The sequence below is a fragment of the Podarcis pityusensis genome, assembly GCF_964106645.2.
Source record: "Podarcis pityusensis genome assembly, chromosome: 6".
In the NCBI taxonomy this organism is placed as follows: domain Eukaryota; kingdom Metazoa; phylum Chordata; class Lepidosauria; order Squamata; family Lacertidae; genus Podarcis; species Podarcis pityusensis.
The window spans coordinates 36,580,177-36,605,061 of record NC_138030.1 but is presented as its reverse complement, the minus strand read 5'-3'; the positions used below and the strand labels follow the sequence as shown (position 1 = coordinate 36,605,061).

Below are 24,885 nucleotides of genomic sequence, written 5' to 3'. Positions count from 1 at the left end.
TCTGACTCTAGTGCTGTAGGTCATACTTGGGAAAGAGCTGTGGCTAGAGTACATGCTTTGCATGAAAAAGCTCCCAGGTCCAGTCCCTAGCCTTTCAAGGTAGTGTTAGGAAACCCTCAAGTCTGAAACCCTGGACAACTACGGAAAGTCAGTATAAACGTTAGTGAGCTACAGGGACCAACAGTCTGATTCTGTATTAGGCACATTCCTATGTTCCTACAAGTTTTAGGTGGCTGTACAAGTTCTGGAATTCAAAATAAGGGCTTGGAGCTATCATATGGAGCGCTGGAAGGCTAAAAATGGTCTTCCATGGCAAATATTTTCAGCATCACGGTGCTCTATGTCGTTTGCCAAGAAACCTTCAGAGATGTGTTGTATGGAAGTTTCACAACTTACCTTACATGGCCCATGATGATTTATAAACTTTGTGGTCGGGGTATGGATTGCTCAATGCAAGAATTGTTTTGTGGCCTCCCCATGAGTTTTATGACATCCTTCTGTTAGGCCTTAATTGTTTTTGGTCTCCTAGAGAATCTTTCCCCAACCTGGTGCCCTTCAGGTGTTTTGCACCACAACTTACACCATCCCTGACGATTGTCAGTGCTGGCAGGGGCTGATAATGCATTGTAGTCCAAAATATCTGGAGGGCCCCAGGTTGAGTAAGATAGAAATAGGTGGGTAGAGCTGCCCTCTTTTTAAAAAAGGCAGAATCCTGTGTTTTCATTAATCAAGACACAAAAAGGGAGCCATTTGGAGGGAGGGGATGATTTTGCCCACCCCCTGTGTTCCAAATCACATATGACTGTTCTTCAGAGGCACCTATATTTCTTATCTCTTGTTACTATGCAGTATGAAAAAGCACTCCACAGTGCTTCCATTTTTACAACTTAGCCTTATATTTCCAGATGTAAAGCTATGGATATGGCTCTGAATCTGGTCCTCCTGCTGGAATCTCTTTGTGATCCCCTTGCCTTTGAAACCTGAAATGGTACTTTTATGCCTCTGAAGATGAGCAATGAGCAATGCTTTCTTTTTGATGGAGGAGCAAAGCAAAGAGGAACACGAGTAGTTTAATTCTCACTGAGTGGTCAGTGCACAAAGATTCAGAAGGACATCACTTCTGAGTCTGATGGGCTCCTGTTTAAGAGTGCAGGTACTGTTGTATTTTATCCTGTTATTTATTCTCATTATAAAATCTGAAATGAAAACATTTATTAAAAAGAACATAGGTAGGTATAAACAGATCAAGGCAGCAAAGTGTTAATAGCCCAGAAGTGTATTGGTTAGAGTGTTGTAGTAGGATCTGGGAGACAAGGGTTCAAATCCTCACCCAGCCAGGAAACTAACTGGGTGACCTTGGGCCAGTCGCTTGCTACCTCGCAGGGTCATTGTAATGATAAAATGATGAGGGAGCATACTGTGTACACCACCTTGAGCTCCTTGGAGGAAATATGGAACATAAATATAATAAAACACGCAAACAAAAAGTATGGAAATGTCAGTTATCAGATCATCCCTGATTATTTAGTTGGTTCTAGATGATGAAGTTCAGGACTATCAAAAAGTGGATCTCATGGGATTTTTTAATCCAATGAGCATCCCACACCATCTTAGTATTGAATAATAATAGCATTGAAGAGTTGGAAGGGGCACAAGGGTCATCTAGTCCAACAACCTGCAATGCAGGAATCTTTTGCCCAATGTGGGGCTCAAACCCACGGCCCTGAGATTAAGAGCCTCATGCTCTACCGACTGAGCTATATGTTCCCATGAGTGTGTGCTCTTTCTTGTATCTTTAACAGTCTTACAACATTGGGCACATGGAAATTGCTTACCTATTTAAACTTAATACAACTTTACTAATTCAGCAATTTACCAAGCACTGGGAGAATTAGAAATTCAAATGTGATGAGAAAACACACCGTGCTTGTGTTTATGTGTGTGTCAACAACGCTAAGCTGATAAGAGCAGCAATCAATCATGTTGGCATTGAAGTTAACAGCGCTCTTCAAAACAGATCAACCATCAGGAAAAAGGAAAACAAAACTTTCACCGATTGTTTTGGACAAAGGGCTTACAGTGCCACCCAAACCCAAGATCTTCCCAGATGAGTGAGTTTGGAAGAGGTTTAGGGTTGCCATATTTTGAAGAGCAAAAAAGAAGATATATTTGCCGACTTCTACTTCCAAAGCAACTACTCTATTCCGAACTTAAAAATGGAAAGCGTAATGCTGGTGGTCAACAAAAGAGCTTTAAAGACTGTCTCAAGGCAAATCTAAAAAAAATGTAGTATTAACACTGACAACTGGGAAACGCTGGCCTGTAAGTGCTCCAGTTGGAGAACAGCCTTTACCAAAGGTGCCATGGGCTTTGAAGACACTCGAATTCAGGACGCAAGGGAGAAACGTGCTAAGAAGAAGGCATGTTTGGCAAATCCACACCGTGATCAACTCCCACTCGGAAACCAATGTCCCAACTGTGGAAGGACGTGTGGATCCAGAATTGGCCTCCACAGCCACTTACAGATTCACTGTTAAAACCGTGTTTATGGAAGACAATCTTATTCGGCTACAAGTGATCGCCAAAGAAGAAGACTTTTAACTATGGATCACTATGCCAACTCTTATTTTACATACCTATGAAAAAGAGAACGTGTCCTGGAAAAAGAGGGCATATGGCAACCTGAGCTGCCTCAGCTGATTCAGACTCTGCTGGCATGACTCCCATATCCAGACTCAGTTGGAGATCTGCCAGAGTAAGTCTTTCATCCTGGCTCAGCTGGCATAACTTAAGATGGCGCAACTGAAGCCAGGCTAAATCCTCAAAATGGCCACTGCGGACAGCATGGTAGGTCAGGTCAAGGAGAGACATAAACCCGTTCCTTTCAGCTCAGTGACATAAGCTGGCAACTCAGCAAAACCTACACTGGCAAAAAGGGTGGTGCAAGTCAAACTCTATTTTTAAAGCTTCTTTCCCATCTTTCAGACTCAGGCTGGCTAAGCCAGCCATAGCCTAGCTCTTGGATAGAGTTTGGAATAGGAGTTTGGAATATGCTGGTTTAAGGTAAACCAGCATAAAAGCTGCTGGCTTCCTATATTTATGATTACTTTGTCTTTTTTTGGGGGGGGGTGGCATTCTTTGTTTCATTGAGTACTAGAATGAGTCTTGGGGAATATTTGGAGATGCTCATTGTCTATGAAATGGTCCTAAAGTCCTTCATTTCCTCCTATTGATTGAAAAAACCCCCCAGACAACCTCCAAATCAGCCACTCTGCATTAGATAAGCACAAAGTATGTGATGTGTGGAAATAGTATATAACAAATAGATAAAATAATGCAACTGACACAACTGTATGTGGATATCAGTGTGCTTTAACAAATGGGACTAAAGCTGTGAGCAGGAATGGAAGAGAAAATTGCATCTGGAATGCTGACTGTCTCCAAAATTGGTTGCAACAGTTCCTACTCCTGATCCAAAAATCTTAGAGCACCAAAATGGGCTGTTATACACTGGACAAGGCGAACCACAGATTTTAGGAGATCACAATAACATCACTTAGGGAATTACAGTATGTCTATAATGAAAATCACAGTGATTTGCAAGATTATTTAAGTAAGCAGAAGAATGCCATCATATTTTAAAAGTGTTTCTGTTCAGATTATGTGTGATCACAAGTGCTATATTAAGTAGGTGAAGTGCTATTTCTGTTAAATGAGAGGTCTGGAAGTGTGAATGTTGCTGCTGCTTATGAGCACAATAGGTATTTGAATGTTCTGATAGGTCATGGATCTGGGGTGTTAACTGGATAGAATTTTGTTGCATTTTATGCTGTTTTAAGCTTTGAAAGCATGTACACAATGCACTCAGGTGAGAATGGATGTGGGTCTGTTTTTCTAATGTCAGATTTCTCGCAAAACATTACATTGTTCATTGGTAAGTTGAACCAGGTTAATTCAATACCCATCGGAACTTCAATTTACCCAACAGTGAGTGAGAGTTCAGACTGAATTGTTCAATCAGGAAACATTTTATATGTGATTTTATTTGTAATTTATATGGGAGTCCTGTGGAAAAGTGCTGGAATCAGAGTATGAAAAGCACAATCCAATCTTCACTAGACGAAATCCAGGAATAATATTCAAAGAAAATATGTGTGCAGGATAAAAACTCTCAGAACTACTTGAGCTGAAGAACTTTCCTCTGTACTTGAGGTACTGTAGAATTATGTCTTTTCTTCATGCTGTGAGATTTTTATACTGTAAACTGCCCTGTGATCTTCGGATGAAGGGTAGTATATAAATTTAATCAATAATAATATTAATGTAAGATGTAGCAGAGATGTATGCATTAGGAAATAAAGCTCTAATGATAATGTGCTAATGCTTATCATGACAGCAGACTTCAGCACCATGACTTGCATGTGCAAATGGCCCATCACAGACTAAACGCCACAGGTACAGCTCATCTAAATCAAGCCTGAATGCAGCTAGCCAGGCATAGGCAAACTCAGCCCTCCAGATGTTTTGGGACTACAGTTCCCATCACCCCTGACCACTGGTCCTGTTAGCTAGGGATCATGGGAGTTGTAGTCCCAAAACATATGGAGGGCCGAGTTTGCCTATGCCTGAGCTAGACATATCCACATAAGGGATGAGAAAACAGTGGCCCTCCAAAATATTTGGGATGCAAATTCCAACAGCCCCAGTCAATGTGGCCAATGGCCAAGAATGATGGCGCCAATGGACTACATGGAATTGGCAGAAATGACTGGCAGAATCCGAGACCAGGGAGAAGAGTCGGTGGAAGAAGATGGGAAGAAATTTAAAGATTATTTACAGAAATATTGCAAAATTAATGAATGTTAGAATGATGTCAGAATGAAGTTAAGTGGTTTAAGCAGCAATGTTATAAAGCTGTATGTAAAAATGGACTGTTAACAGGTGAGAATCCAAAGTTATAATATATTAAGTTAAAGGATAAAACAAAGAGGGAAAGAAATTGCTGAATTAACTAACTGAATTGGAATACAAAAAAGGGAGGTGTGAGGAGGTCAGGGAAGCAAGGAAATGAATGTAAGGCATGGAAAGATTGATGTATTTTTTAAAGTGTTTTTTATTCTTTTTTCTGTATTTTGTATTTTTCTTGTATTTTTATTTTTGTCTTTTTTTCCCTTTCTCTTTATTTATGTAATTGTTTTCTTTGAAACCTTAATAAATATCATTTTTTTTAAAAAAAAACACGAATGATGGCGCCAGTGGTCCACAACAAATGGAGGGCTAAAGGCCCCCTGCCCCTGTTGTAAAAACAAATAAATAATTGTTTGATCCCTAGATGTCCATTCATTTCATGGAAGACTTTTACCTCTACTGTGGACAAGCAAAAGGAAGCGAAGGACTGAAATAAACAGGATCTGTTCTGTTTCTTGGGATGCTGAAGGTGTACATTTTGCCTTAGTCACCCATCCTAGTCTTCTGTCATTGCCATCAACATACAATTATCATCCAGGGCCCCACTGTTACATAAGAAAATCTTGATGTCGTATTATATATTTATTCATTAAATTTGTATACTTCATCTGAAGATCATACGACATTTCACAACATAAAAATGCAACATGAGAACACAAAATACAAAATAAAACAAAACCAATCAATAATACCCCCCTCCCACAAACACATCAAAAAGGATAGAGATCAGTCAATGGCCTGGTTATAGAGAAATGTTTTTGCCTAGCACCTAAAGATATGTCATGAAGGTGCCAGGTGAACTTCCCTGGGGTGAGCATTCCACAACTTGGAAGCCACTGCAGAAAAGACCTATTCGTGTTGCCACCTTCCAGACCTCTTGTGAAGAAGGGTCTCAGATGATGATTGCAGGGTCTGAGTTGGTTCATATGGGGAGAGGCAGTCCTTGAAATATTGTGGTCCTGAGCCATTTAAGGCTTTATGGGTCAAAACCAGCACTTTGAATTGGCCCAGGAAGCTAATTGGATGCCAGTGCACTCAGGCCAAGATTGATGTCATATGCTCAAATCATCTTGTCCCAGTGAGCAACCTGGCCACCAGATTCTTCACCTGCTGAAGTTTCTGAATCATCTTCAGAGCCAGCCCTACATAAAACCTGTTGCAGTAATCTAGTAAGTAGTACAAGTAAGTTGTATCCGGTGTAGTGCCAAGTAACTCTCCCATCAGGAGCTTCCCACTTCTCCCATTATGTGTGCCCCACAGCCTCACCAAATCTGTTCTAGAATGTTGAGGGAAAGCCCAGATCAAATTTTGGTGGCACATGTGGGGAGGAGAAGGGGGAAAATCCCACTGTGCAAATGTGAATATCAGACATTTACTTAGTACAGTACTACATTGGATACAAGCATTAAGTGGGTCTTTACCTGGTCAGTACAGTGGTACCTTGGAACTCGAACAGCTTGGTTCCCAAACAAATCAGCTCCTGAATGCTGCAAACCTGGAAGTAAGTATTCCGGTTTGCGAATGTTTTTCGGAAGCTAAGCATCCGATGCAGCTTCCGCTTGAGTGCAGGAAGCTCCTGCAGCTGATTGGAAGCCACACCTTGGTTTTTGAACATTTTCAGGAGTCGAACGGACTCCCAGAACAGATTAAGTTTGAGAACCAAGGTACGTGGCCTGGAACTCCTAAGCCACGTAAGCTGCTCTTTCTAAAGAAAGAGTAGGATATGAGTGGAATAATTAAAATAATGGCTGCTAGAAGGCTCCATTTAAAATCCAAAGCTTTTTTTTTTTTTAACTCACATCAGGCGATGAGTGAGATGCAAGGAAGCAGGCTCATGTTTTATTTATTTCCCCTTCCCTTACAGCTCCGTCATTTCCATTTGCTGTTTCCTTTTTGTGTTTATAAACTACATATTTAATAATAGATTGCTCCTCATTCTTTGTTGCGGGGAAAAAACAACAACAGCACCAGCTTATTATGGCTCGTGTTGCTCCACCTGTCACTTGGACTTACCATCAGGCACTGTGATGTGCAATAGCTTTGCTTTAGCCTTTTCTAGGAAAGACAAGGAGGTGCTGAGGTGCTATTAGAGCTAATTAGAAGGAAGTCAATTACCAGAGATTTCCCCACAGAGGATTAAAAAATGCTAGACAGTTGCATCAGCTGCCTTTTGTTTTATTTTCAGTTTTACTGTGAATATTATTTAATGTTCACTCCTGCTGGGGGGAAAAATGAGCTTTTGTAGACCTGTGGAGTTATCAGTGTTTACCAACTAGATTTTTTTGTTTTTTTAAAAAGTTTGATATTGTCTTCAAAGTATACCGAGTGGGCAGGGACAGGAACACTACTAAACCCTGTATGTCAACAGAATGGGCCAGCCCTACTATTGGACAGAATGAGGTGACTGCCTCAGGCTGCTGATGCAGAAGGCAGCCATGGCTCCTGAGCCATTTGGCAATTCCCTTCTGTTGGAGAGCAGAGATGTGTAAGCAACATGGCCTGTCCTGCATCCTCTCAGGTAGCCTACAGCTGAGGTGGAAGATGCTATCCCAGTGGTGAAGCAAGAGTCAACCGCCAGAAGGGTTGGCTTGTGTATGTGAGAAGAGGAGTTGGGGGAACTGTCTTCGGGCAGCAAATTGTTTTGGGTGGGCCTTGAACAAAATGTTATGTTTGCATTAGGGCTACATGCCCAAAATGACTGCTCCCCTTCAGCCCTGTGAAAAGATAGGCTTCTTTCAAGCTCAACAGCCAATAACAAAAAACCACCCAGGAAAGGAATAGAGCCTGAGATGCATGGCCTAGGGCTGATGCCCCCCAATGGCAGGTAGGCCTACCAAAGTCTGCTCATGGAGGACAGGGCCCACCAGAGACCCCTTCAAGCCTGGAGCCATCCTGACTGCAGCACTAAGACATGGGTCACATGCATGAGTTTTAACTTATTTTAGTCTATTCTATTGTGGTTGTAATTTTATGTATGTTTTAAATTATGGTGGTCTGGTTTTCAGCGATAATTTTATGGGCATTTTTTGTGAACTGCTTTGAAGTTTTCTATAATCTACTGGTATATACAGTAAATGTTATGAAAATCCATCAATCCATCAGTCTTTATTCTCCTGTTATACACCAATCCACACAGCTCTCAAAACCAGTTCTCTCAAACCATGACTATATCTGCTCATCTACAGAACTCCATCCAATGTATGGTAGTAAAATTGCCGCTACTGATAGGGTTGAAGATGTTCTTGCTTATAGCCCTTGCACAAGTAAATGCCATAAGTAGGCATTACAGCTGACAGTTAGGTTCATGGCTCCACTTTGTCACCTGTTAGAACCAGGGGCATAGCAAGGGGGTGCGGTAGGTGTGGTCCACCCCGGGTGTCCCCACTAAGGGGGGTGACAAAATGGTGGGCAGCACTCACCACGGGGCCTGCAGTGTGCTCGAGCCACGCGTCTCTCCTGGGAGTGACGCGGTGGCTTGAGTGCCCTCAGGCTCCATGCTGCCCCAAACAGTCCGCCCATTGCCTCCTCCTCAGGTGTAGGGCGGCTGAGTGGGAGGAGGCAGGCAGACTCCTCGGGGGCCCTGCGGTGCCCCTGTGGGCGGCTGGTCCCGCCCCTGGGTGTAGGGCACACGCACCACCCCAGGCGCCCAATTGGCTTGCTCTGCTGCATGCTGGTTAGAACTAGTTCACAAAATTAGGTTCATCACATGATTTTATATCACCTGACTACGCAACACTCAGGAACTGAATGTGTGAACAGCCTCCACTGAAAGGCATTACGTCTGACACAAAGTGAACAGCATTTTCCAACTCGACATCTGTGATGGCCCTTGAATGTTTCACTTGATCTTGCCATTCTTGAGTGATTAAAGTACATATGTTTTTTAAATAGTGATTAAAGTGAGGCCCGTTTTTAAAAAAAGTTTATTGGGCTGAAGTGAGGTAACTTCTGCCATGCAATTTCTGTAGGGCTCATTACCAGTGACAATAGTATCATGTATGCAAGAGGGCAGCCTGACTACAAAACTGGTAAGCACCAGTTTTGGGGAACTTAATGCTGACCACTGAAGCGCAAAACATGCCCATATAAGGTATAAGGAGGGTTCCAATAGGTGCAGAGAAAATGGGTTGAGTAAAGTTGCATTTCAAGGACTATGGTCGGATGGGGAGATGGTGGGACGTGGGTGGCGCTGTGGGTTAAACTACAGAGCCTAGGACTTGCCGATCAGAAGGTCGGCGGTTCGAATCCCCGCAACGGGGTGAGCTCCCGTTGCTTGGTCCCTGCTCCTCCCCACCTAACAGTTCAAAAGCACGTCAAAGTGCAAGTAGATAAATAGGTACCGCTCTGGCAGGAAGGTAAACGGCGTTTCCGTGCGCTGCTCTGGTTCGTCAGAAGCGGCTTAGTCATGCTGGCCACATGACCCGGAAGCTGTATGCCAGTTCCCTCGGCCAATAAAGCAAGATGAGCACCGCAACCCCAGAGTCGGTCACTACTGGACCTAATCGTCAGGGGTCCCTTTACCTTTACCTTTTAAAGTTGAATTTCAAGGACTATGGTTGGATGGGGAGATGGTGAGGTGCTGGGGTGGCAGAAGGTCAGAGGATAAAATAGGTATGATGATGTATTTTGCCTGTATAGTGTGTGTGCCAATGGGAAGCTCTTGCAAACTCTTAAGACTCTGTTTGGGAATAAAATGAGATTAATTGGACTTGAACCCCCTAGGGAAATGTACCCTCCCATAGCTGTTTTGCTAGACCTTGCCAGGATCAGTGAAGCAGCATCAGAGTTGATATCCAAACATGCAGCATCGCTTTCAGTCATTTGCCTCTTACCTTTTGTGCTCGTCGCTTGTCAGCTCTTTGATTCTGATGGTAGATCCGGCTGAAGTTGGAAACAATAACTGGGACTGGGAGAGCAATGACAAGCACCCCGCTCAGGGAACAAATGGAGCCAAATATCTTGCCAGCAATCGTTTTGGGCACCATGTCTCCATAACTGGTGAAAGAGAAAACAACAAAACAAGATGGCAGCATTAGGGCAAAGCTGATTGGATGAGACATTTGCAAAGTCAGCCAGCTGTAAATTGAAATTAGGACTTGGGGCATTAATTATGTAGTTCGCTCTTGCATTTACCCCTTTGGTTTCATACATTTAATGCTTCATCAAAGTATTTCTATAGAACCCTCCTGCAAAACATCATGATGGCAAATAGCAACAGCAGCAACAAAACCCTTAAAAATAAAATCATTAAAATGACTGGCTACTCAGTAACATTTTAAACAACGACACAGTCTTGTTTGTATAAATTCCCAGTTCAGGGGCCCCTATGACGATCAGGACGTTAACATGTTTGTGTGTGTGGAAATAGGAGTTTAAACTCTTTCTCCCCAGCTGTAATCATGATTCAGACTGGGAGTTCTGTATCTGCAATTTACATTGGTTTTAAAAAAAGAAGAAGCTCTCATTGTCTTGCATGCTTGTCTTGCAATATTTATATAATTCCTAAAGTTCCCCTGAATTTGGGCTGTGTGTGTGTGTGTGTGTGTGTGTGTGTGTGTACAGGCTATTGGGCACCACAAGGGAGAGGGGAGATATACACACCACTGCATCTGCCCTAAAGTCTCTGCAATGCTATTTAGATCTCACCTTCACTGGTTTATTGTGGCAACAGCCTCCTTCATCAGATGCTCAGTGTAGCACTTTGGTAGAATAAACCCCTGTGGCTCAGTGCATAAAAGCAATCTAGAGCTCTGTGAAAATGACAGATGAGACTGTGGACCAAGTCTGCTTACTTTACATTCATAACAATCACATGCTGATGGATGAGCTGTTTCAGTTTTACCTGGTTTTCTTCCAAGCCATCCTGGACCTACCTATTCGCAAAAAAAAGAAACCCCACAAGTTGATTTCATGTTTTGCATGACATTGTTTTCCCCTCATTGTTTTTTCTTTGTTTGCAGTATACATAATTCATGAAAAGTTGATTCATATAGAGCTGTTTTTTTTTTGTTTTTTTTTACAATCCCAGCCCCCACAGAAGCACCATATGCCTACTTAGTTACATTTAACTTTTAAGTCCTTTCAGCTTTTAAACAAAAGTGCCATTCCATAAATCACCATGTGCTCTCGGAGGACTAAAGCCATGTTCTATTGATGTTGCAAATGTAAAAAAACCTATGCTGAGGTGATTGAAAGTTAGTGATTTCCTTGTTTATTGTTGTCCTGATTATCCATCTTTCAAACAATATGCAGGTGCTTCAGCTATTATCTAATTCAGTGTTTCTCTGACTTATTTCCCCCTCATGAGCCACTTGAAGGCTGCTGAGAGTCTTGGCAGACCATTTAATGCCTTTTCTGTCTGTTGCAGCAATTATAATTCACAGTCCTAGATGCTGTGTGATTCCTAATTGTATTTTTGGACACTTTGTGGACCACCTGAATGAAGGTAGCACAACACTGGTGATCCCTGGACCAAAGTTTGGGGGCCACAGATCTAAGTAGTGGACATGCCTGCATCATTTCTAACGGCTGCTTGCACACTGGAGTGTTGGAGAGTGCAACACTGAACTATATGAACCCCTAAGGTCATAAACACATATTGAATCCAAGGTGATATCTTTCAGCGTGGTAACAGATGGTACCCAGTTACGATTCAGAATCCTGAAAAGGTGTGCTGTGATGTGCTGGGATCATGACTGATGGGCCAGTCAGCTAGAATTAAAGAGAACCAATCATCTGTGCTGCATTATAGGGGAATGTGTCATGCTCAACTGTAAATCAGGATTCAGAATCCCAATTACCTTAGCTGTAATATGGCACTCGGTAAGCCAGGGCAGTCAATCATACTTGTTAGTCCAGAGCAGTTGCTGCCCTGTGTGTTTCATTAGGGAATAACAGCCAGAGTTCTCTTTATAGCACTAGCAAGGAGAATCTCAACTGAGGCATGGAACACCTATCCAAAGCATCATAGAGGAACGCATGAAAGATTGCTCTGGTAGCTCACAAAATAGGACAAACTATATAAAGGGAGTGCATTTTTGGTGATACTTTCCTTGCATAAGATAAAAAAAGAAGAAGAATGAAGTTGAGCTGGAAGTTCCCTTGTGCAAGCTGCAAGGGATGTTGACACCAAAAAGAGGGAACTGCATCAGAAGAAGAAGAAGAAGAAGAAGAAGAAGAAGAAGAAGAAGAAGAAGAAGACAGGGCAAAAGATGTCATAGGTAAAGGTAAAGGTAAAGGGACTCCTGACCATTAGGTCCAGTTGTGATCGACTCTGGGGTTGCGGCGCTCATCTTGCTTTATTGGCCGAGGGAGCCGGAGTTCAGCTTCTGGGTCATGTGGCCAGCATGACTAAGCCTCTTCTGGCGAACCAGAGCAGCGCACGGAAATGTCATTTACCTTCCCAACGGAGCGGTACCTATTTATTTACTTCCACTTTGATGTGCTTTCGAACTGCTAGGTTGGCAGGAGCAGGGACCGAACAATGGGAGCTCACCCTGTCACGGGGATTCGAACCGCTGACCTTCTGATCTGATCGGCAAGTCCTAGGCTCTGTGGTTTAACCCACAGCGCCACCCACGTCATAGGTTTGCATAAATTTTGCATTTGCTTTTTTATATGCATAGCTGCAAATCTGGGAATACTGATTATAATTCAATTGGACAAACATTCAGGGACAGCCTATTCATTAAGGAGAGGCTGTTGTCTCAGGTGGCAGATTCAGCCCCCTCTGCTGCTGCTTGCCATGCCCACCTCTGGCTGCTTCCTTTGCCTTTGCCTTTGCCTTTGCCTCTGCATCATGCATACACCTGTGTAGGTTTATAGGGTCACCCAAGACAGAAGCTTATAGCAAAGAGGCTAGGGGACAAATGGGGTTGGGTATGAGGTGTTGTACTGGCATTTTTGCTGAAAAACCAGACCCATAGCACCCATAATAGTTCCAGCTAGTTTTCTAGTTCTGTTTATTAAAAAGGAATGGGCTGAATCTCATAAGCTTGACTGCCAGCATAATTCAGAAAAATGCAAGTGGATAAAATAAAAATAAAAAAAGCCGGATTACAGGGGGTTGCTAAACCCCCTGTGATAAACTATTGGGTTAAATTATAAATAGCATTTTGCTTATTTCACTATGTGCTATAGTTTATTAGTACAGTGGTACCTCGGGTTAAGAACTTAATTCATTCTGGAGGTCTGTTCTTAACCTGAAACTCTTCTTAACATGAGGTACCACTTTAGCTAATGATGCCTCTCGCTGCTGCGCCGCCGGAGCATGATTTCTGTTCTGATCCTGAAGCAAAGTTCTTAACCCGAGGTACTATTTCTGGGTTAGCAGAGTCTGTAACCTGAAGTGTCTGCAACCTGAAGCGTCTGTAACCCGAGGTACCACTGTACTGGTGTAGTGTGGACGTTTGGGTGTTGTGCTGTTTTGTTTTGTTTTAATCATGCTTTGAATGAGCTATTTCCCCCTCTGTGGAAATGATAGCCTTCAGCTAAATAATAATGATTTGAAATTGAAATTGAAATTGAAACTTTCGGCGGAAAAATGTTCTCAGCACCTTTAGGAACCAGCTAACTTAGTGTTTTCCAAAGCAGACTGTACCATTCCCTGGGAAGGGGATTTCCCAAGGGCTGCTAAGAAGCAAGGGGGTGGCAGAGGGGCACTGGAGATGTCTATCTGACTTTGAGCAGTTGGTATCAGTGGATCAAGTTCATTAATTTTGTTGAATTAATTAAACTAAATAATTTTAATTGGATTTAGAATAAATGTGCACTTAATTGTTACTGTTTTGAATTTATTGTGTTATTATCTTCCTTAGTGGGTCGTGCAAACCATTATTCCGAACAATGCTTTTTATAGGGTAGATGGCACTAGGCATGAGTTTATGGAACCAAGGGGACGGTAGTGCCCCAAATTTGGAACGACGGAGCAATATCAAAATTCATCTCTGAGCCTCCAGTTTTAAAACACATGCTGCCCAAGAGCCTCATGCCAGCACGAGAGCAGAGGAAGCTAGTTACTTTTGATCAAAACGGAACACCAGAAGCAGAAAGATCTGTATCTCTGAACTGAATTTGTTCAAAATCCTCCACAATGGAACAAAATGGCGGCCCACTCTTCCAGACCATCTCGCCAAGGCTGCATTTGCTGTCTCTTGCTCTTTTCACTTCTTCTGTGAAAGTGGAAGACAGGCAGGGCAAAGCTCTAAAATAAAATCTCATGACACTGATCAGCTCTTGACTGCTGAGCTACCTTGTCCCTAGAGAAAGGCTTCCAGTGAATCCCTGAAAGCTGTGTGAGAGAGTGGCTCAATGTATGTGTGTGTAATTTTCAGAGTTCTGTAAATGCTTCACACATCATCAGCTGAAACCTACCACACAGAGGCTTTGGGCTGGATTCGTCTAAGGCAAATGCACCAAAGCCTCTTGCAATGGCTATGATCAATAAAACACTCTTTGCAGCTATTAACTTTTTAGACACCCTCTTTTCCAAAGAGAGTTTAAAAGCCCTTGTTAAGCAACAGTGCCTCAGCTGATGTCTCCTTTTGCTGCTCCCAAACAAGGCGAGGCATCAAATTAATCATATGCTGCGGATTTGAACTTGCAAACCCGGAGTGCTATTGAAAAGCTTTCTGCTGTTTACAGAGGACAGAACAATTGTTTGGTATAGGCTCCATTTTGATTGGTTTAGCTCAGTAGAACATTCATGCACATAAACTGTGAACCTTCTGAATACACAAGGCTTGAAAGGATAAGATATAAACCCACCCAATACCAAAAGGGTTAGTTTGGCATGATACTCGGATAAGAAGCAGCTTTCATGAATGACTAGATAGTTATGATATGAAACAGTCCAGTAGTACTGGTGTTTCTATATCTTCCCATTCGTTCATTCTTCATTTTCAATGCAAAATCACTTTGCAAACCACAAACTGTACATGGTTGATGGTTGGCTTGGAGGGCCACACATTAGTTTTAATGGGAGAGAGAAGCCCATGGCTTTGGCCAGTCGCTGTGTGAACTTCATATAGAAGTATCCAAAACACAAACTAGACTTTCACACTTATATGAGGGACTTCTAAACTATCACTCCCTAGCCAAATTTGTAATGCAGATAATTTAATGCTCTGGCATTTCATGAAACAGCTGCAGCTACAAAACACAAAACATAACACAAAACAATTTGCAAGAGAGAGAGAGAGAGAGAGAGAGAGAGAGAGAGAGAGAGGACCTTAACCCATTTCCTCATATGTCACAGTCAATTTCCTATCAACAGAGCAGATGTTTGATTCTTTGGCTCAGCCAGAGGGGACATAAACGGAAAGCTGGCAAAAGAGAAACTGTTTCTCCCCACCGCATTGGGGGTGGTGAGCAGCAAGCATACAGTCTTCTGATACAATCTGCACAGCACAGCCAAATACTGATCATTTGGGTTGTGAGGGTGACCACAGGCTTGACTGAGAGCTACGGTGGGTACTGATAGCTATCCAATAATTCTTTGCAGTACTCAAAACAGAACCCAGTCTCCTGTAACCGGCTCAATCTACAGATCATTTACTTTCCAATTCAGTTTCAACCAGGGCTAGTTCATGCATGCATGCACTCATCATTTGATGACTGTAACATCACTTGAGTACAAATGCATACCACAGGGTATGATGCCACCTCAAACACACCAAGAGTCGTGTCCAATGCTGCTAGCACAGCAGACTTCTGCTTGTGTAGCAGAACTCTGCCTTCCTTACCTTCCTCTGCAGCCCCCACACCTAGCACACCTTCAGTATCTGCTCCAGAGAGCATTCAGTGAGAGGAGATGAAGGGGAAGTCCCAATGAGCAAGTGGAGTTCTGCACATGCAGCTCTGGATACGGCCTCAAGTAATCATGGGATAAAAAGTAAAGGGATGCACCAGAATGTTTGAACCAGTCAACCTATGAAAGCTACCTCTTCTGGGATTTTCTTTGGAGTCTGTTGATATAGTAAGTCACTTAAAAAATAAAAAAGCTGTCCTTTTTGTGCATCCATTGATGCATTTACCAGTCTTAATACATTCCTGGTCACAATGTTTGCTAATCTCTCTCTTTTAGACGTAGCTTACAAGTTATGGAGAATCTGTAACCCTCCAGGTGCCAATGGACTCCCGACTCCCAACAGCCCCAGCTGGCATAGCCAATGGTCTGGGATGATGGGTACTGTAGTCCAGCAACACCTGAAGTGCCACAGATTCTCTCTCCTTGGTCTACATGGAAAGTTGTAACAGTGAAGATAGCTGGCAGAGGAAGATCTTGCCAATGCATAAGACAGATGTACTATGCATGTCATGGGTAGGGGGACTTTTTGAGCCTGATGGCCACATTCTCTTCTAGGAAAAGTTCTGGGAGCCATGTGCCAATGGTGAACAGGGCTAGAAGTAGGCAGAACAATTACCGGTAACATTAATTTTACCTTTGCACAGTAGGCTAGTTTCTACATATTTACACATTCTATCCTTCCTTCTTGTAAGCAATAAGCATCATCAAAGTTCAACGACACAGTCTAGCATCTTCAAAACACTCAAAAACGATGCAGCACTAGTGTGGAGCATGGCCTGGGGAGAAGGTGCATGCCAGAGGTGCACGTGGCCTGGGGAGATTCCAAGGGCCTGACAGAGAACCCTGGAGGGCCACATTTGGGTGTGATATTCCCCATCCCTGCTGCATGCATTAAAACAAATGTCCTGTTTTCATAGTGTGGACTTTGAGGACCAGTTGACTCACAGGTTGATTGGTTGGCATTGGATGACCTGGAGCTGAATGGGTGGGCTAACTGCACTGAACAGCACAGAGCTTGAGCATTCACATGTGAAAATAGCGATGACGAGGCAGATACAAAATGCTGAAGATTCATATGTGGACCCAGCCTTGAAATGTGATGAGTAGCCTTTGGGCGATTGTACCAACTCTCAGCATCATCCTGTCTCAAGCAGTTTTATTTTCAAGCTAGTACATTCATTGCTTCAGGTGGACAACAGAGTGGAACTTCCCTGACTGAATTTTGTGCATGAGCACGTGGCTTCCTAACTCCTTCATCAAAGAAGATTGACTTATAATTGAATAGTCATGCCCCTTCTGGCTCAGTTAAAACTTCTGAAGCCAAGACCACAAAAACATGTTCTCTGTAATTAAAATGTGACTTTGTATAACTCTGTCACCCACTCCTACCTTTTGGCTTCAGTTTCTAAGCAGTCTGTGGGTGCAGAACAGGTTGATTCATACATTATGACAATGCAAAGCCTTTGCAAGTTGATTCTGAGTAGTTTTAATTCCTCATAAAGGAAACATCAGCCCTTGATGAGCTAAAACCTGGTCTCCACCGTAGATGGTCATTAAAGGTTCTTCTGAAACCATGGATTAAACACAACTGTAAAACTAAAGTATCCGTCATTGTGTGATCCACCTGAGGGAATGTTAAAATTGCCAACTTGCTCTTCTGAATGCCAGTCAGCTAATTATCCTCTGAGAAGAAAGGCCGAGTAATTGGGCCATGACCATATTATATATTCCTAAGAGCAAATGACGATCTGCTCTGCATAAGCAGATATGTAGTTCTGCCAATCTCATAGTAGTAGGTGCTCTTGAAATTGGATCCAGGAACAAATAAATATATGGTTGGAATTGCTACTCAAAGTAGACCAATGCACATAAGTGAATCCAAGTTAGTCACGGCCAATAACTTCAATGGGTCTATTCTGAGAAGGACTAGCACTGTGTAACACCCATAGAGAGCAGTAATATAACTTATTTTAAAAAGGCCACAAAGCAGCAACTTCTTAATCAAACCCAGCCTTGATTTTCAAACTGGGTCTCTGGGTTATTCTGACGCCAGTCAGGGGGTCCACCATGAGAGTACTAATCAGGGGCAGCTCTGGCTTTAAGAGAACACTTATAAGCAGTGTATATTTTAGGAAATGATGCCCCCAAAATGTGTAATTTTGTGGAAAAATACATGCAAAAATAATTGACATTTTCAAATTTTAAAAAACATGCATTGGACCACATGAAACTTTGGACCACAAAACCAAAATGGGTGTTGCTGAAATGTTTTTGACCATAGCTGCTAAATCTTCACTATTGGTGGCATCTGTGGTTGGCTGGCACAATATTAATTGCTAGCTGCCTCCTTGTTTTTGTCCCTGATCAATAGTGCCAATACTACTAATAGCCTCACAGCCCATTTATAATAGATAAATTGCCAAGCAATCAAAAACATTGTATTTTCATGAGCATTAATTGGGCATTCTAAACCCATGTGTGTTCCACCCCCCAGTCCCTCAGCCAGGAGTCAGAGAACCTCGGAAGTCTTCATTAATTCATTTTTAAAAAGACAACTAATCACCTTGAAAGTTCTTTTTTTTTTTAAAAAAAGGAAAACCCAACCAGCTAATAGTTCTGGTGAAAGCAGATTTTAAGTAATTAATCAATAGCCTCATTAGGGTTGCTGGGAGATAAAAGAGCATCTTATGATGAATGGCCAGAGGGCCTAACTTGCCCAGAAAGCAACATCAAAGCAGTCTAGGCCATAAAATGTTCTACCACTGCAGGCAAATGAAGAGCAGTCTGGTAGGTTAGAACACCACACCCTAACTTCAATGAATATAATCCTGGGGGGAATGGATCAATCTTTTCGTGCCCCAGTTCTTGGGGGGGGGGAGCCTTTGCTTATTGCTTCATCCAGGGGATCTGAAGCTTTGTACCGTAACCATAGCTGTCAACTTTTCCCTTTTCTTGAGAGGAATCCTATTCAGAATAAGGGAATTTCCCTTTAAAAAAAGGGAAACGTTGACAGCGATGACCGTAGCGTTTCCCTAAGATTCAAACTTGACCTGATATTCAGGCCCAACATCAGCAGTCAAGCAGATGAGACACTGATCTGGTCAGTAGGAACCCTCACTGGCTTGACTTATCAGCTGCACATACACAACTGTGTCATGGTGCTGAATCAGGATATTTAATCCTTTTGTCTCCACCATGGTCCTGACCGAAATTATATACATACTGCACTGGTTATTTTCAGTGGGAGTACAGCTTCCATTGGCAAGGGGTTGTGTGATTTCAGTTAGGACTACTGTGGGGATAAAAAGCTGTAGTCCCCTCTTCCACGCCACCATCCCCATCAGGATTCACCCCACCCTACCCTACCCTACCCCTAGTTAAACAAAAATCAGCTGCACAAGCTTGCACTGTGTGACACACATAAATTTTGAAGTGGAGGAGCTCATCATGGCAGCCCAGATAGCCATGTCTCCTAGGAGAATCCAAAAATGGGTGCTGAACTGTGCATCTTATAACAACCATGTAGCACTGGTTTTACAAAACTTCTGGTTGCCTGTATGCTACCAATATTTCTAGGGGTTGCTGTTGACAGCTGAACCCTGGCAACCTGGGACCCAAATACCTGAAGAAACACCTTTGCTGGCATCCAGAGCTCTGCAGGAGAAGCCCTTCTGTTGCTTCTGCTGATAACTGTGGTACAGGGCCTTTTCTGTGGCAGCATCCTGGAAATGGGGTTCCCTCCCATCATAAAATGTGCCTGGTGTGGGCTTTGAGCCAGCTGGAGACACCTCTCTTTATCAAGGCTTTTGGGGACTGCTGATCAGCGTAACCCATTTGTAATTGGGGGACTGTTCTATGCTGTTCACATGGCATAGATTTTAGTACTCATCTTAATTTTTATTACTTTAGACTGTTTTATCGTTTGAATAATTTTTCTATGTGAGAAGAGCCCTGACATTACTTATGATGAAATCTTTTGAACGAATTAATGAGTGAACAGCAAAACTAAACACCTTCTACTACAGCAGTACAGTCAAACCTTGGTTCCTGAACACCTCCGTTATCATACGTCTTGGCTCCCGAACGCCGAAAACCCGGAAGTAATTGCTCCGGTTTCTGAACTATTTTTGGAAGCTGAATGTGCTATGCAGCTACCGTTTTGAGTTTCCTTATCGTATTGAGGCTTCTGCTTTCAGATTTCGGTTGTCAAACATTTTGGAAGTCAAATGGTCTTCCGGAACGGATTACGTTCGACAGCCGAGGTTTGACTGTACCACTTTTAAAAACCTTTATCTGTTTTTTTTAAAAAAATAAAAACTTTATATAGAGTTTGACTGCTCCCTCGCTGAACTGTTAAAGTGCATGAGCATTCATCTAGGACACTAAAAAGCACACCAAGCAAATAAAATAATGGCATTCTTGCCATTTCTCATACCTTTTGTCTTCTGTAAAAAGGCATTTCACAATGCAAGCCTAAGCAAGTCTACTTAGAACTAACCCCCTTCGAAATAAGGTTATAGTCTTAAAAGGTTGTGCACTCCTTTCTCCAGCACTGCAGTGCCACATTTTCCCCCTGAGCAGCTGAAACAAAACACAGGGTCAATTTCACTTCACAGCTTTTGAAAAGAAGTGAAATTGACAATATTCAGAAGCAATCCATCCATTTGCATTCCATTTAGTTTGAACTGAATGTGGCATTGCTAAGGTTTTCAGGAGAATCATGCTGAGGAGTCAAAGGGGTAGTCTTTGCTCAATCATGTTCATAAGCCCCTATTAGCTTCCAGGCACAACTCCAAGGTGCTGTTGCACTGCTACAGGAGCAAAAGCACCAGAAATAAATGTCAATATAACCTTATACACAACAGCTTGGATATGTGCTGAAAACAGGCTGGCTGCTCCATGCAAATGCAAATGCAGCTGCTGTGAACTGACAAGCAGTCAAGTGAGAAAGTGAGAGGAGTAAGCAAATTCTTGGCTTGATTGGCCCACCTGCTTTCTATGCAGCACGTTGCACAGAGGCAAAATAGGACGGTGGCTGGAGGGTTTCTTGCACCTAAGCAGTCATACAAAGCACGCTGTTTACTTGACAAGATATAAACATTCTTCTTCTTATTTGACTGAAGGGCTCTTCAGAAAACATTCTGTAGGCAATTTTTCCTGCTGCTGCAAAGATCTGCAGGGGGCACCAGGGCTTGTTTTGATGGATTAATATCATGCTGTGGCATCAAGGAAGGACCATGGTGTCTCCAAAATGAATATAAAGTAAATCATCTAGGACTAAAAATAGTATATTAAAAAACAAACAAAAAACCACCATATTCATCATTATAGGACAGGAGTTTGGTCTACAGTGGTAATTCAACTTAATTCGTTCTGGAGGTCCGTTCTTAACCTGAAACTATTCTTAACCTGAGGTACCACTTTAGCTAATGGGGCCTCCCGCTGCCGCTGCGGCACGATTTCTGTTCTCATCCTGAAGCAAAGTTCTTAACCCGAGGTACTATTTCTGGGTTAGCGGAGTCTGTAACCTGAAGCGTCTGTAACTCAATGTACCACTGTACAACCTAGCTCATATGCTGGGTTTCTTGGATGGTCTTGGGGTTAGCTGGAATCAGCTGGTGTAGGGTGTCGAGGGATGGGGAGAAGTGCCCACAGGGATGGGGCAAACCTCCCGGCAGTGCACACGCGGTGCCGCTACATACGCTGCATGTGTGGCGCCGCTACATATGGCACATGTGCAGTGCCGCTACATACCGGCGTCAGGGTGAGCTGCCCATGGAGGGGGTGATCTGCTGCGTGTTGTGGCATCGGTGGTGGGTAAGCTGCGTGGCGGGGCGTGCGAACGGCATTGGGGCAGGCGATTCCCCGCAAGCTGTAGCGTAAGGGTGGGTTTGTCTGCCGCCCTGCAGGGATGGTACCCGCCCCCTTCCTCCACCACTGGCTGAAATTACAGATTTCAGTATCCAATTCTATCGTTTCCATTGGAGGCCTCTCAAACCAAGACACATTTCCTGTATTTCTTTGGGGGCAGTAAGAGGTGATTTCTCACAGCTGTTATCTCCACTGAAGTGAGAGTAGAGGGAGATCACCCAGTTCATTAACATCAGTTGAATGCATTTCCCTCTAGTCTAGTGTAAAACAAGATACCAGGTCAGACTATTTCCCCATTTAGTTTAATATTGTCTATTCTGACTAGCAGCTGCTCTCTGGGGTATCAGGTAGAGAGATCTTTTTACATCGCCTGCTACCTGACCCTTTTCAAAACTGGAGATGTCACAAGCTAATTGGGCGACATTCAGTGTAAAAAGCACATAGGTGCCACTGAGCTACGGACTCTTTGTGTGTGTGTGTGTGTGTGTGTGTGTGTGTGTGTTATCATTGAGTTATTTTCCAAAAACAAGTTGCTGAGTGATATTTTCATGATGCATATAGTTGATGATTTGTGGATTATTATATTTTCATGCTGGGTACCACTATAGTTGCATTGCAGAAAGACTGTTTAGAAATCATGGAACACAAGTAGGATCTACCACAAAGCAACAATGTTTATTGTCACCACCTAACAGGAGTGGTCCTGTTCAGGATGTTAGCCAGCCAGCCATGTCCTTTAGGATATTCTAATCCTATATGCTCTCTGCTTTCTATTTCCCTTTTCCAACTGACACTCAGCTGATACAGCATGCTCAGTCTTCAGTGGGTTTTGTTAAAAATTTGATCTCCTGAACTTATACTTCTCTCTTGTTTCTTATTGACCCACATTTGTGTTGGCACTCAACAGTTGAGTTGGCTAATAGAAGGAGTGATGTGTTCATACATACGTCACCCACCAACCCACAAATACAGTCATGTGACCCAAGAAATAGGACAGGCCTATGATGATAGAGTTCTCTATGGCTCACAGTGAGCCGCAGCGATGGCTGAAGTGGAGGGGAATAAGATGTGGAACTTTCTCTTCATTTCCTACTGTCCGGCGAATCTTAAGACAATGATAATAATAAGGTTGTCTGCATCTTCGTGATATCAAAGGAAGCATATTTGGATGTGGGGGGACCTGAGGGGAAACTGGATTAAACAAATTCCCCAATTCTAGACTAATATCTGGCTGCGCTTGCACATTACACACCATTCACATGGTAACATATTACATATATGTATCTCCTGCCTGTATAGAAATGCTGATTGCCTGTACTGTTATTCATTCCCCATCACATTTCTAGACTGATGGCTCTAATCTTTATATCTAGCAAGTCTAATGAATTTGCTCTTCATGAAGATCTGACCTCAGAGAAATTATGACCCATGAGAGGTGGTTTAATTCATTTCACTGCAAAAGGGCTGCATGACATATGCTTATATTACCGGCTATTAAGACGTGTATTTTAATGTTCACTATCCTCCTTTCTCAGACAAAAACATGATCAGAAGGAAGATTGCTGCCTTCAGATTTGGGGCTAAGCAGAGAAGTTGTCTGGACAGCGCCTGATCTCCTCCAGCTGGCAATAAATAAGGTGCTGAGCAGCTCATCGGGTCTATAAATAGCTTTCCCAGCAGCCTTCTCTGATGATTGTATCTCTCGCTCTCCTCTCTGTGTGCAGCAACACACACAGCCCCTAAAAATAGAGGATGATAATCAAAAGGCTGAAAGACCCTTAACTACAGTGTAGAGACATTAGCAGCTGCAGAAATAATGAAGCCTTTGCACAGCACAGTTTTTGATTAGATTGCTCTTTTCTAATCCACGTGGTTGCTGCAGTTTTGAGCTAACAGGCCAAATCTGTGATATGGAAGCCCTGCCCTTTATCCCAGATGTTTGTGATGGGCAGGATGAGATAGATTAGCAGTGTAGGAACAGCATTCTGCACATGCTCAGAGACCCTGTCCTTCTTATTATCATTTCACAAAGGTCCAGGGCCTGGAATATTTTTGTATCTGAGCCTTGACGTGAAAAACAAGTACTGGAGTCAAGCCCAAGTTTCAATTGATCTTTTAATATAGGATGCAGCCCAAAGTGTGATACCGCTTGATCTCCTTCACAGCCTCCTTTTGAATATTCCTGCAAGGTAATGCAGAGCTTCCTAATTTTATAGTTGAGGAGTCTCACTTAGTCCCAGCACGACTGACAGATTTCCAGAGAGCTCCATTTTCATTTCTGTATCAATTTACAGCTACAGTTTGCAAAACACAAATTAATCACCCATCAATTCTCATTTAGCTGACCACAGCTAATTTTTTTTTGGAATGAATTACTGTCGCAGGTAAATAAATGGTGTTGTGTCTTTCCGAAAACAGATTTGACTGAGCAAAGTGATGTGTTGCTACTGCAAATATTTAGTATTGATACTCTACTGATAATGTCTAACGTATTTTTATATCTGGACCTGAATCATGGCCACTATAAGCATGTGATGGAGGTGAATAGAATTTCCATTTTGCAAATGGTGAATGGTTGCTTAATGCAAGTACGGTAAATTTCCCAGCAGCTGTGGCAATGGCCTGAGGTGTGATACACACTCCTCCCATCATGGGGCAAAAGCAGTGATGTATTTAGGGCAGCATGACCTGTTCTGCTGCCCTGGGTACCAAGTCTAGGGTGCTGTAACTATAATGTAGTGAACTGAGCAGAATGGAAGGTGGGGGGGGGCAGGGCATGCCAAATTTTGGACTTGCACAGAGCACTGCTGAAATTTTAAATACCAAAGCACAGTGCAGTGAACCATTAGTCTCTCTCAATTTAAGATAACTCATTGAATCCAAAAGCTAGCTTTAATTAGCAAGTATAAATCTTTGAAGCTAAAGTATTCATTTGACATAACCTGGCACCCTTTTTATATTCCAGTCTCGCAAACACCTAGCAGTGCTGTAGTCGAGGTTTAAATCAAGTAGGTTAAGTCACTTACAAGACTCCTCTCACCTTTAGTCGCACCAAATTAAGTGACAAATACATTCTACAAACCTAGGAATATAGCAGTTCCACTTTTTAAAGAGAGGCAGACTTAGGCAAACTGACATAAAAGGCTAAATTGAATTTAGTGATATATATATATATATATATATATATATATATATATATGCCTTTCTATAAATTGGCAAGTAACTCTTCTCCGCCTGTC

At 42.7% G+C, this 24,885-nt stretch overlaps 1 protein-coding gene across 6 annotated transcripts in view; it reads right to left on the bottom strand.

Annotated features, from left to right (window-relative positions):
* Window positions 1-24,885, bottom strand: part of KCND3 (potassium voltage-gated channel subfamily D member 3) — a 267,155-nt gene that overhangs the window by 53,336 nt on the left and 188,934 nt on the right. For all 6 annotated transcript variants that reach the window (XM_081009840.1, XM_081009837.1, XM_081009842.1 and 3 more), the window contains exon 3: window positions 9,801-9,963. In XM_081009840.1, the coding sequence (XP_080865966.1) occupies window positions 9,801-9,963 (163 nt within the window). The remainder of the gene's footprint in view (window positions 1-9,800; window positions 9,964-24,885) is intronic.